The 14,053-nt window shown below is 26.8% G+C and overlaps 1 protein-coding gene across 1 annotated transcript; it reads right to left on the bottom strand.

Annotated features, from left to right (window-relative positions):
• Positions 1-1,130: 1,130 nt before the first annotated feature.
• LOC127285331 (N-alpha-acetyltransferase 25, NatB auxiliary subunit) lies at positions 1,131-14,017 on the bottom strand. The gene is made up of 10 exons (XM_051311292.1): positions 13,857-14,017; positions 13,470-13,694; positions 7,094-7,347; positions 6,590-6,813; positions 5,790-6,096; positions 5,409-5,713; positions 2,702-2,960; positions 2,374-2,619; positions 1,653-2,258; positions 1,131-1,564 (listed from the first exon to the last, which is right to left on the bottom strand). Exons 1-10 carry the CDS (start codon positions 13,915-13,917, stop codon positions 1,343-1,345), a joined length of 2,709 nt encoding a protein of 902 aa, XP_051167249.1. The 5' UTR covers positions 13,918-14,017; the 3' UTR covers positions 1,131-1,342.
• Positions 14,018-14,053: the final 36 nt, after the last annotated feature.

Genomic DNA, 14,053 nt, shown 5'->3' on the forward strand with positions numbered 1-14,053 from the left:
TTACTCGGGAGTTTTTGGGGTCGCTGATTACGAATCCGATGTCAGATTTTGAAAATTCAAAATGGCGGATCCAATATGGCGGACGTAAAAATTAAAAATCTGTCGGATTTGCGTAAAATTTGTTACTCGGGAGTTTTTGGGGTCGCTGATTACGAATCCGATGTCACATTTTCAAAATTCAAAATGGCGGATCCAATATGGCGAAAGTAAAATTAAAAATCTGTCGAATTTACTTAAAATTTGTTACTCGGGGGTTTTAAGGGTCGCTCATTACGAATATGATGTCAGATTTTCAAAATTCAAAATGGCGGATCCAATATGACGGTTGAAAAGATTCAAAATTCATAGAATTTGCAAATATAGTGGATGTAAAATTGAAAAATTAATCGTATTTGCTTCAAGTTTGTTACTCGGGAGTTTATGGCTATTAGAAAATGTTTTTGCATCAAAATTGTAATGGAGAGCAGGGGTGGCCCACTTGAGAAAGAATACCTCTTATGTAAAACTTTTAATTTAATTTAACTTTTAATTTTCAATAATGTACCGATATGTCTAATAGACGCTAGTGAAGTGATCTCCCACCCCTGAAAAATCAATATAAGATACAATGAATTTTTAATCACGTGATCCAACGAAAATTAAACCCGGTAGGATAATTTTGAATTGTTACACTCCTGTGAAAGGGGTTAAGCTGTATCGAAAAAATCCAACTTACCTTTTTTCAAAAGTATTTTTAAATTAAATCAATTTTTTAAATGGGAAATTGGACAAAAAAATTCAAAACTATATTTTTTTGGTAACTACTAAAAAATATATAAAATAGAATGAAAATAAGATATTTGAAATTATACCAATATTTTTACCATAAAGACATCTAGAGGGCTAATAAAAATTAATTAAAATTTTTTAAATTACAAACAATGGAATTAGAAACTGATTAGAAGAGAACTAGGTAACTGTCAAGAAATTTTTAAACCCTATTAAAAAATTTAATTAATATTCCCACTTGAATAACTACCATAAAATTGAATTCAAATTGATACCCTTTCTAATTGAATAAAAAATAAAACATATTCATAATAAATAATAGTTTAGAGATATGTCACAGTTTAAGCAATAATAAGACTATGTTCTCGAAAATGTAATCAAGTAATTTATATTAATTAAAAACCACAACTTTTTCTATTGTTGCAAAAAATGTATAAAAATGTTTTTCGTACATTAATAAACATTATCTGACTTGACAAGATTTTCGAGATAAATGATAATTACAAACGATTAATATTTACAAAACAGGAATCCACTACTTAATGACAAAAAATATTTTTTTACATTCAAAATTTCAGCTTTTTAATTCAGACAAATGTTTCAATGTGCAGAATGCTCGGAAATTTAATGATTTACAAGTTTGATTAATACTTGTGTAAATTTGCTTCTGTATATTTTGAGCGATTTCATCATTGCTCTTTGAACCCGTTTCCACTGAAGTTCTATCAAGTAATCTAAGTAGTGTTTGTAAACTTTGTAATCTTTCCGATAAAAGTTCTTCAATATTTAACCAATTCTATAAAAAAAAAACAAAGAAAATTGTATTTAATTCAATTATATCCTTCGTGGCATTTTACTATAACTAATTGTGTAAAATTTGTTACCTGGCTTATTTCTATGGCAGGTTCTTCACTCTCTTTCGTTTGTTTTTTTTTATTTTTCTTTTGAGAACGTCGTGGTTTCGATTGTGACATGATAACAGCACAAATTGATCCTAAAATTGATAAAGTTTCACCGCACGTTGATGCTCTTAGAAAAAATTGATTAAACGAAACTGGTTCCTCTTGTTCTGGAATTGTTGGTATTTTTATACTTAAAGATTTTCTCAATATTTCAATACAACTCATATCTGGATAAGGATATTGCGATAAAGACTCTATAAGATGAACAATTGCCATCAATTGTTCTGAATCGTAAATTTCTCTTAAACGCACTACAGCGTCTATAGGAATCACAACACTATTAATTTTATCAATTCCATCGTCCGTTCGAAATTTTCGAAGAACAGATGGTATTGTTTCTTCAACTAATGTTCTTATTTCTTGAGATAATTTGATAAACAATATACTTGTATCTGTTTCCGTGACTGATGCCAATACTCTTAATATAAGACTTCGAACTTTTAGTAAACATAACATACAATCACGAGTTTCTTTCCTCATTCGTACATCATGTCCCTCATTTTGAATTGGTTCCCATCCAATGACAACCTTTTAAGGATTTTTTTAAAATTTAATTTCAAAATTTTTATTTGAATTTACTTAAAATCTTACCTCTAAATGTTATTTCTTTATTTAAATTACTTATTATTTCTAAAAATCTTACCTCCAAATCTCGATTATCCCTTAGCAAATCCCAACTAATTGTATCTTCATAGGGTTGAACGTGCATATTTGCCAAAGAATTCAAAAAAGCCGATGAGCTTTCACTCCAAGTCAACTCAATCAGCATTTTATCAACAGTCGTTATAGCAAAATAAACTGATTTTTCTAAACGTTCCCTTAAATCAACAAATTCTTGAATCTTCAAGAAACTTCCATATTTATAGGCAAAAGTCAATTGATCTGCACTCTAAAAATATGATAATTTTTTTTTTTTTTAATTAGAATTAATATAAATTTATTTATAGATGTGCTATATTTAAATATCATACATCTTTAGTGTTGCCAACGAAAAATTTCGCTGTGTGATCCAAATTATGCGATGCATGTGACAAAAGACCCATAGGCGCTAGCAAAGGAACATGTAAAAATCCTAGAGAATCCAATTGAATTTGCTTTGCATCCAGCAAAACAAAAACATAATCAGCGGCTCCTATAAAACCTACTTCTATGTATATTCGCGTCAACGCGATTTTTATGTGAAAATTAGAAGTACTTGTACTTAAGCATCGTTCAAGGAGCTCTATTGCCCTAAAATAAACAAGAAATAATTATAGATTATACCAGTAAACTTTTATTCTTTTTCTAAGGTTTTTGAGGTTGTTGATTACGATTACGACGTAATATTTTGAAAATTCAAAATGGCTGATTCAATATGACGGAAGGAAAAATTTTAAACCGTTTGGATTCACTTGAAACTTATTACTCGAGGGTTTCCAGGGTCGCTGATTACAAATGTGGTGTTGGTTTTTCAAAATTCAAAATTACCTTTATTCCACAAATACCACGAATATGAGAACTAAAAATAATTTAGTTTCTACTGTATTTCTTAAGTCATTTGGAATATTTAATTCATCGAATGAATTAAATTCTACTTTTTAAAATAGAAAACACATAAACTTATTATTATTAAGTAATACACAATTATTATTCAATACTTAAGTTTTATATATTTTTTAATGAAAATAATCATAAGCTATTAAGTGCAGGCCTCGGATCGACTTAAAGGCACAAAAAAAGTCGTTTTAGTCAATTTATATTCCAAAAAAGTCGAAAAATTCAATTTTTTTTTATTTTAACAAAAAAGTATTACAGATTTTTAAATAATAATAATTTTGGAAAAGTTAAAGTTAAAATTTTTAAAAATAATTAAATTTCAAAAGATTTTGTTAATTTTCAGATAATAATTAAATTTTAAAGAAATAAAAATAATTTATTAAATAATTTTAGATAACATTTTTTAAAAGCAATTGAATTTTCAAAGATTTACAATTGAAATTTTTGAAATTAATTGAACTTCAAGTGATTTTTAATTAAAAATTTTTGATGATTTCACTAAAAAATTTATTAGAAATTACGGACAAAAATACAATAATTAAAAAAAACATTTTTAATTGAAAACTGGTTTCAGATAGTTGAATTTTCGAAGAATATTATAAAAATAATTAAAAATAATTGAATTTCAGGAGAGTTATAATTTAAATTATTAAATTTCAAAAAATTTTCGATGGTAAATTTGAGAAATAATTCAATTTTAGAAGCTTTTAAATTCAAATTTTTGAAAATAATTGAATTTCAATTGAAATTTTGGATAATAATTTAATTCTACTTTAAGATTCTAGATTTTTCATTGAAAAGTTTTATAATAATTAATTATGAATTGAAAATTTTGAAAATAATTGAATTTTATTTGATTTTGAATTGAAAATTTTGAAAATTATTGAAATTTTAGAAAATAATTGAATTTTAGTTGATTTTGGATTAACAATTTTGATAATAATTAATTTTGAATTGAAAATTTTGAAAATAATTGAACTTTATTTGATTTTGAATTGAAAATTTGGAAACTAATTGAATTTTACTTGATTTTGATTTGAAAATTTAGAAAATAATTGAATTTCAAATAATTGAAGAATTTATCAGAAATTACAGACAAAAGTTGAACTTTAAAATCTTTTTAATTGCCAAATGCTTTCAGATCATTGAATTTTCGAAGAATATTATGAAAATAGATAAAAAAAATTGAATTTCAGGAGAGTTATAATTGAAATTATTAAATTTCAAAAAATTTTAGATGGTAAATTTCAGAAATAGTTAAATTTTAGAAGCTTTTAAATTGAAATTTTTGAGAATAATTTGATTTTTGTTGATTTTGAATTGAGAATTTTCAAAATAATTGAATTTTATTTGATTTTGAATTGAAAATTTGGAAAATAATTGAATTTTAAAAGATTTTGAATTGAAAATTTTGAAAATTATTGAATTTCAATTGAAATTTTGGATAATAATTTACTTGTAGTTGATTTTGGATTAACAAATTTGATAATAATTAATTTTAAATTAAAATTTTTTAGAATAATTGAATTTTAGTTGATTTTATATTGAAAATTTTAAAAATAATTGAATTTTAGTTGATTTTGAATTAAAATTTTTAAATATAATTGAATTTTATTTGATTTTAAATTAAAATTTTTTCGTAATTTTATTTGATATTTTTTAAAAATTATAATCAATTTTATAAAAATTTTAATTAAAAAATAATTTGAAATACCTAATTGAATTTGTGATGAATTTCATTATAATTATTAAAAATAATTAATTTATTGAAGAATTTCAGTTAAAAATTTGTTAAATAATTGAAATAAAGAAGATCTGAAGAAGATCTGCATTTTATACTAAAAAAAAAATGTATTTTATTTAAAATATTTTTTAGAAAAAGTCGAAAAAAGTCGGAAATAGTCGAAAAAGTCGTATAATTCTTTCTCTATAATATGCTGAAATTAATTTTCTTTTGCATAAATAAATACCTGGGTTACTAAAGAATATGAATCCACAAAAAAATTTTAGTGACCGACATTTTTATAAGTACTGAGCGATTGATTGAAAACAATGCTGAAATTTTAGCCAAAACTGCAAGACATCCAAGCTCAGCCGCGAAAGGATTAAATATTTGTTAGTTAAAAGAAAGATTTTACCCACCTATAAAGATAAACTGCTTCTCCAGTTTCATGCCACATTTGATGCAGCAAATGGGTAGCTAATAAAATATATACATCTGCTGGACAAAAGTCAGTAGGTAATCTTTCTTCTTCTGGACAAAGTTCACATCCTTTTTTATAAAGATCACAAAGTCGTTGAACTAATTCTATTCTTCCTTTTAAATCAAGTTTAGGCGAATGATGCATTCCACAAAGTCGCCTTAATTGTTCAAAGTGAATATATTTTTGCATTTCATTTACCGAATCTGGATATCCTTCATTATTGAATACAATACTTTTCTCGATCTAAAAACGATTTTCTTTTTCTAAAATATGTTACACTTTTTTTATCTACTCTTATTTAATTCTCCATTATTCTTACCTTTTGTAGTAGCATATCTTTTTCAGATGCCGATAAGAGATGTAAGTACATTTTAAAATCACTAACTACACATCCTTTAGAACCAAATTGATTAAAATATTTTAACATATCTTCAACAGGATCTAACGGACACTCCAATTCACAGTCTCGAGCTCTTTTAAGCAAATCGAGACGAGCTAGATGTGGTGCTCTTAATTTTTTTTCAACTTTTCCTACAGTTTCATCTAAAAAATTTAGGCATTCCACTACGGTTTGACATTTCAAACCAGTTTTTAAATAATCTTGATAAAATGACCAGTTGTCTGCACTAAAATTTAAAAAAAAATAATAATTTAAGAATTATATAAAAGAATTTGTTATAAAAATACAGTAAAGTCATTTTCCAAATTAAACGTTTAATTGTAAAATTCTTTAAAATTCTGGCTTATTTATCAAATTGTTAACATTAATAAGTTTTTAAAATCACCAAATAATAGATATTCAATTTTAGAGACATCTAAACCCACAGGGATTAAAATTTTACCTACAAGGAATTATCTTACCTAATTTCCCTTAGTTATTGACTAAAAAATAGAACAAATCGCCAGAATTTTAAACGTCTTACAATTAAATTCATTTAACAGAAGGACCTTTCTATCTTAATTTCACTTCAATTAAATTAAATTAAAGACAAAACTTAATATCCACTATAGCTATCATGAAAATGATCCTACTGTAAATCGATTGAAAATTTTTTTTTTTTTTGATTTTCTTTAAAAAAATTTAAATGTTTCTACCTTGGTATTATCCCTACTACTCACTCTTGACTAATAAGTTCCTTGAAAGCACTCACGGCTTCGGGGTATTGCTGCAGTTTGAGCAGTAACAGCGCTTTCCTTGGTACAAGATTTGAAATACGAGAAGCTAAAGGTCCAGATAAAACCTTCAATACTTCTTCATCTTTTCCTTGTAATTCTAATATCATTAAATATAATTGGACCTCTTGTTCGGCTTCAATTTTATCTTCATCAACTAATTTTAACACCTTTTGTAGAAAAAAAAAATGTATTCAATAGAAGTGTCTCATTTACAAAAAAATCAAATGATTCCTGAATAAGAATTTTTTAACAAAAAATAACATTCTTAAGTTTTAAAAGAAACTTAATTTTTAGTTTTTGAAGAAATTGTAATAAGTTTAATAAATCTCAAGTCGATTAACTTGAGAAAACCTTGGGAATGTATTAAAATATTTTAAAAAAAGTCAACAACCAGTGTGGTAGAAATTAATATTTGTGAATAATTTTTTATTTTTATTAAATACTAACCATTCTTTCTGCAAGTGGTAACGTGACTCTTTTAGCTATGTTTTGGTCGGCTTGCATTGCTTGCATAACAATACTCATAACAGCCCAGAAGTAGTAAGGATTTTTAGGAACCAGTTTATATAAAGCAAGAGCAGTATGCTGTTGCTTTTTAAAATCACCTAATCGTACGTATGACATAAATAAATGTGTCAAAAGTTCTTCATTATTTGGATCCGCTTTTGCCGCTGCTTCATATACCTCACTGATTTTATCAGCTGAAATTTACAAAAATCAAAATATTTAAATTATACTTACAGAAAAGTTAAATATTAACCTTTTTTTTAACTATTCTAACCAATATTTAAATTGTAACCACTTTAACTAATATTTTTTATTACAGTTGTAAGAAATAAATAATTATTTAAATGTTAACTACAATAGCAGTTCTACCAACCGAAGATTAGTTTTCCTTTTTTCAACTTAAACGTAACATGTTCTCTTTTTGAAAAAAACTTTTTTTGGGAAATCTGTATACCTTGGCTTCCGCATGCCAAGGTTATGTGGGGTTGGTAAAAAAAAGAGAAGAACACTAAACGAAATAAGCTGGCGAACTACTACCAGCCCCGACCCACTAAAACCCGTCAACCCTTCTTGGGAGTCCTTTATCCACCCTCGGTACTGTCGTGAAGACTTTTGCCTTCGAGGGTGGCGCTCCTACTCTGTCGTGAAGCGACTTCGTTCAGTCCAGCGGACATCCTGCGTTATCAATTTTAAAAATAAAACGAAAATCAATGTCAAAGCGTAATCAACAGAACACCAGAAAAGAAAACAATAAAAAGTCCATAAATAAAATAAAAAGTAAAATAAACAAAGTCAAAAATAAAATTGTAAAAAGACAGATGAACACATAAAATATAATATAAAACTGTAAGAAGACTAAATAAATAAACAGAAAATAACAGACATCATATCCGAGATGATAAAGGTCTCGATGAACCGCCAGTTTTCCAGGGACTGGATCATCAGCGCTACCACGTTCTCCGGTGCAACTGTAGCGTTTACACCAGTGAACATGGCCTGCCTCTCCAAGTCCCATCTACTGTAGGCGGAGAGGGTGTGCTCTGCGTTGTCCACAGGGAACTGGCAGTAAGCACACTCCTCGCTCTCTATCTTTTTAAAGCGCTGCAGGTACGAATTAAAACATCCGTGACCTATCAGCGCTTGTGTCAAATAGTAGGAGACTTCTCCATGGCTCCTACCTAACCAAGTGGCGAGTGTCGGTATAAGGCGATAAGTCCATCGATCTTTTACCTCCCCGTCCCATTTTTTTTGCCATTTTTCGAGAAGCCTGTGCCTCACTTTGAAGCAGATGCGGTCCTTGCTGGGTCGATCTTTCTCTTCAGAGGAATTCGACTTTTTGAGAAGGAGGATAATTTCCTCCCTCTCAAGCGCCAAAAGATCTGATGGCGGGACACTTGCAAGGACCTGAACAGCGCTCGTAGATACTGTCCGATAAGCAGAGGCGATACGTGAAGTAATGCATCTCTGCGCTGCACACTCTATTGCCTTGTTCGATGCCGTAGCCATGTGGTGATGGAAATTTAACCTTCCATCCAGTTCCACACCAAGGTACTTTATCTGTCTCCTCCACTTGATCTCGAATTCGTCTATCACGATTCGTGGGGATTTATAACCACGTCTGTCTGTGACCAGCAATGCTTCGGTCTTTTCCAGGGTCATTTGGAGACCCTGTTGGTTTCCAGCCAACATTTTGCTAGTCGCAGACATTCGTTCACCAATGTCCCCAGAGCTTCCGCCGAGTCGGCAGCGCACACGTTCAACGCGTCGTCCGCAAAGCCGACGATCACCGCACCTTCGGGCAGGTCCTTTCTCAGGAAGTCATCGTAAGATACATTCAACAATCGCTTGTTTAATAATTTAACTTTTGTCAAAAACACTTTACCCATCACAAACGCGTGATCAAATTAACGGTACCGAAAATGGATGAAATTATTATAAATATACATTTTTAATTAAATAATAAGATTTTTAAGCAAAATTAATCAGAAAATCTCCAATTTCCCGTAAAAATCTTTACTTAAAATTTTCAATTTAAAGAATTTTATTATTAATTACTTTTTAAACGAATTATCATTTTTTTGAAATAAAATTGCATAGAATTTCTTTATTAATGAAGTTTTAATTAACATATTTTTTTGAGACTCAATTTTTGTTTGACAGAATTTTTATTTTACAGAATTTCTCTTTACCAATTATTTATTTAAATAATTCTGATTTAACCGAAATTCTCATCCAATAGAATTTCAATTCCTTCGAATTTTTGAATGCAACAATTTTCAATTCACCGAATCTTCATTTGTTTGAAGTTTTATTTGATAAAATTCTTAAAACGTCGAAATTTCATTTGACCGACAAATGGAGAGAAGGATTTTGGGGCGAATTTAAACATTAACCAATCACAATTTTCTTTAAAGATTTTTTATTAGGTTAATTATAATTGGCGCCTAAATGTTTCTGACAATTTTAAAATAACCGAATAAAAAATCATTAAAGAAAATTGTGATTGGTTAATGTTTAAATTTACCCTAAAATCCTTCTCTCCATTTGTCGGTCATTTGCAATTTCGGTCAAATGAAATTTCGACGTTTTAAGAATTTTATCAAATAAAACTTCAAACAAATGAAGATTCGGTGAATTAGAAATTGTGGCATTTAAAAATTCGATGGAATTAAAAATCTATTGAATGAGAATTTCGCTAAATTCGAATTTCGGTTAAATTAAAATTTTTTAAATAACAAGTTGGTAAAGAGAAATTCTGTAAAATAATAATTCTGTCAAACAAAAATTGAGTCCCTAAAATTCACTACGGCGTAATTGTTTCCAGAATTTTAATAGTTTTTTTTAAGAAATATATTTAAACTAAAAAAATATTTTAGTTTATTATTTTAAGTTGAATGTTGATTTATTATCATCAAGAGGAGGTCACATAATTTCCGTCTTTAATGTATCTGAACGTCAAACCTTCCGCTTAATTTATCTCGACCGCAGTGGAATACCAAGGATAGTCCAAAAATAAATGGAAGGAAAAAAAAGTCAAAATTCTTTTGCTCTCACCCTCTAGGATTGAAATACATTGTAAAATATATATATAATTTTTTTAAATCAACATTAAACTATATTTTAAATCCCTAAAAATTTCCCATGTATTTTTAAATAGAAATAACAGTTTTTCGTAAAGATACAAAATTTTTAAAATTTCCAAAATCGAATAATCAAAATATCGCAAATACTTTCAAATACTTTCAGTATCGTCAGTTTTTATTTTGACTAAACGAACAATACATGGTTAAAAAGGTGTGCTTTCCTTCACTGAAAAAATTTTGGTTCAGCAGCTGCCCGAAACGTAAAATTTCTACATTCAGTTAACTTCACTCATATAAAAACACATGGCAAATATTAGGTATGAAGTTACTTGAATATAGAAATTTTTCGTTTGGGGCAGCTGCTGCACCAAAATTTTTTCAGTGTTCTTAAAACAAAAATAAAATTTGTAAATCGATTATAAATTGAGAAAGTTATGATTAATTCTTCACGTCACTACACCAAAAAACGGTTATTTTGGCCGTAAAATATTATTTTAAGAGTGTGCAATGTTCCGAGAATGGCATTTAGTCGTTTAAGAAACTTAGAAAAAATTTTAGTGAAAATAAAATAAAAAATCTTAAATATGGGTCAGTCCACTGAAAATCGTTTGAATTTTTTTTTTTAAATATTATTTAAAAACTATTTCATAACATATATTATTATTTGCCAAAAAAATAAATCAGTTTATTTCATACTTAGAAATGATGGAATTATTAAAAAAATATTTTATTTTAAAATAATAAACGAACATAAAAATTTTTCCAATGAAAAAATTTCTTACTCTTTTTAAGCTTGTAACTTTTTTCTGGGTGCTACAAAAAATTTGAGGTTTTACAGATATTTTATTATCAACAAAATTTATTTGCTATTAAAAGGCGAATGTATTTTGCTTCGTTTCCGAAATATTAAATTTGAAAATTTTTACTGAAAAATGTTAATTCTAGAACTTGAAGTTATAAAATTTTTTTTTACATTTTTCTGTTATTTTATGAGAATAGAGAGAGATGTAAAATTTTTAATGACCTGGAATTAACATTTTTAAGTAAAAAGTTTACAAATTTAATATTTCGGAAACAAAGCAAAATACATTCGCCAAATTTTAATAGCAATTATAATAGTAATAAAATATCTTGAAAACTTCAAATTTTTTGAAGCATTTAGAAAGAAGGTAACAAGTTTCAAAAGATTAAGAAATTTATTCATAGAAAAAAATTTTATAAGCGATTATTATTTTAAAATAAAATATTTTTTTTAATAATTCCATCATTTCTAAGTACAAAATAAACTGATTTACGTTTCAACTACTGACAAAAATTATTATAAAATTACAATACTAAAAAAAATTTTAATAGAATATGGTTTCGAACTATTTTAAAACTAACGAATATCATGGCCTTCTCAATTTCTATAATCTCCCTGATAAAAAATTATTTTTCCTAACATTTTCTTGACTTTACTGACAAAACTTTTTTTCCCTGATACTTCTCTGACTTTACTTACATGTGGCCACTATTTATTTGATTTTTAAATATTATATATTTTGTTGTAGAATTGAATTTTAATCTTTTTTTTTTTTTTTTACTTTTTTTAGCCTTTTGACTGAAAGTCATTGAGACCACATTTTTAAAAAATATAGTTTTAATATATGTGAAACTCGATAAAATTTTCTGAGTTCATTAACCATAATATTATGGTAAAAATTGTATTCCCTTTAAAAATATTAATTATCAAAAGTAAGAGGTTCACAATGTGATTTCGTAACCTTAAATTTTTCAATTTTTTTTTAAACGCTATTATTGAAAAAAAATAAATTAAAAATTAGATGTTGGAATTCATTAAAAAATATAAATCACTTTATTCTGCACACAGGAACCAGAGTGGCGATAATTTTTATGTTTATAAATTTACGGTCATTTTCCGGTCAATTTTCTGTTTTTCCCTGTCAAAGTTTTGTAAATAGTTTTTAATTTTTTTTACACAAAAATGACCATTTTTCTAAAAAATTCATAACTTTTTTTTTATTTTTTAATATTAATTCTTCTAATAAATTTTAATAATGCAAAAAAATAATTAGATGCTTATTTTACAAAATACATTTTTCTGTGAAATTAATGAAACAAGATGTAATTAAATATCAAAAGTAGGAGGTTCACAATGTGATTTTGTAACTTTAAATTTTTCAATTTTTTTAAAGACGCTATTATTAAAAAACTATTAAAAATTAGATGTTGGAACTCGCCAAAAACATAAATCACTTTATTCTACACAGAGGAACGAAAGAATTATTGCAAAAATTTATTATTTTTGGATGATATACGATTTTAAAAAAAATTTTATTTAAATATTCTCAAGATTTTTATTTACTTATAACTTTTTTGTCGGTGCTCCGAAAAAATTGAGGTTTTGCACAAAGATTTTTTATAATATTCTTTACCTTCTATTAAAATCTTACGAAGGTGTTTTGCTTCGTTTTGGAGATATTAATTTTCAAAATTTTTTATTTAAAAAGGTTAATTAAAAGACTTGAAGTTAACTAACCAAATTCAAACTGCTCCATTTTTTATACAAATATATTAAAATGTAGCGATTTGAAATTGGTATGACTATTTTGTCGGTGCTCCGAAAAAATTGAAGTTTTTTACATAGATTTTTAATAATATTCTTTATCTTCTATTAAAATCTCACGAAGGTGTTTTGCTTCGTTTTGTAGATATATTTTTTTTAAATTTTTTACTTAAAAAGTTTAATTAAAATGCTTGAAGTTAACTGACCAATTTCAAATCTCTACATTTTCTATGAAAAAATATTAAAATGTAGAGATTTGAAATTGGTCAGTTAACTTCAAGCATTTTAATTAATCTTTTTAAGTAAAAAATTGAAAAAAAATATATCTACAAAACGAAGCAAAACACCTTCGTGAGATTTTAATAGAAGATAAAGAATATTATTAAAAATCTATGTAAAAAACTTCAATTTTTTCGGAACACTGACAAAATAGTTATAATATAAAAATCTAATTGAAAAATTAACGTATTCTCTTTGTCAAGGTGTCATTTCTTTCAGAATTTTTTTTTAGTTTTTAGAAAATAAAAAGGGAAAAAATTTTAATTTTAATATTTTCTCAAATTTAAACCACTTTATATAGTCATCGAAAAAGCAGAGATCGCACAATTCCCCAACGTTAGTGTGTAAATGAAATATGAATAAAAAATATTAATTAAACGTAACTTACGTTGGTGTATTTCTCTATAACAAATACTCATTGCTTGTAACGTGGAATCATCGCAGGGTATTTCCATTCTGACTTGATCCATAATAGTTTGACATTCATTTTCTTTGCCGAGTCTTAAAAGAGCCAAAGCTTTAAGAACCCTTGCACATTGATGGCCTGGATGTTTCTTAAGAACTTTATCGGCTTCTTGAAGTGCTTTTTTATTATTTCCAAAGTCGAGCCAGTCTAAAAAATTTAAAAAAAACTCATCAAATAAAAGAGATACTATTACATAACCTCTTTGCCGGTATTTATGAATAGAAAAAAAAAGTTTTCACATATAAAATTATAAATAATTGTCATTGATTTAACATTCTTCTTTTGTATTAAATAAGTTATGTTATTTACCATAAATTAGTCTCATACGACGTTCATTTGCTGCATTATTCACATGAGTTTTAGACGCCATTATTGAAAACTACTATTAATATAATGTTTTAAAATATATGCACCATATGCCCACTAGTAGTAAGGTTTATAGCCAATGGAGAGTAAACAAATTTTTCGAGTCAGGGTTGAGTAGTTACGCCTAACTTAAGAGTATG

This window comes from Leptopilina boulardi, unplaced genomic scaffold (assembly GCF_019393585.1).
Source record: "Leptopilina boulardi isolate dan_hultmark-lab unplaced genomic scaffold, ZJU_Lbou_2.1 LbouV2_330, whole genome shotgun sequence".
Classification (NCBI taxonomy): Eukaryota; Metazoa; Arthropoda; class Insecta; order Hymenoptera; family Figitidae; genus Leptopilina; species Leptopilina boulardi.

Bases quoted from the DNA above. Each gene is read 5' to 3' on its own strand.
- LOC127285331 (XM_051311292.1), bottom strand. From the start codon at position 13,917: ATGGCGTCTAAAACTCATGTGAATAATGCAGCAAATGAACGTCGTATG. The intron at 6,097-6,589 runs GTGAGTAGTAGG...TTTAAATTTTAG, and splicing joins AAGGAACTTATTAGTCAAGA to TGCAGACAACTGGTCATTTT. The intron at 2,259-2,373 runs GTAAGATTTTTA...AATCCTTAAAAG, and splicing joins GGGATAATCGAGATTTGGAG to GTTGTCATTGGATGGGAACC.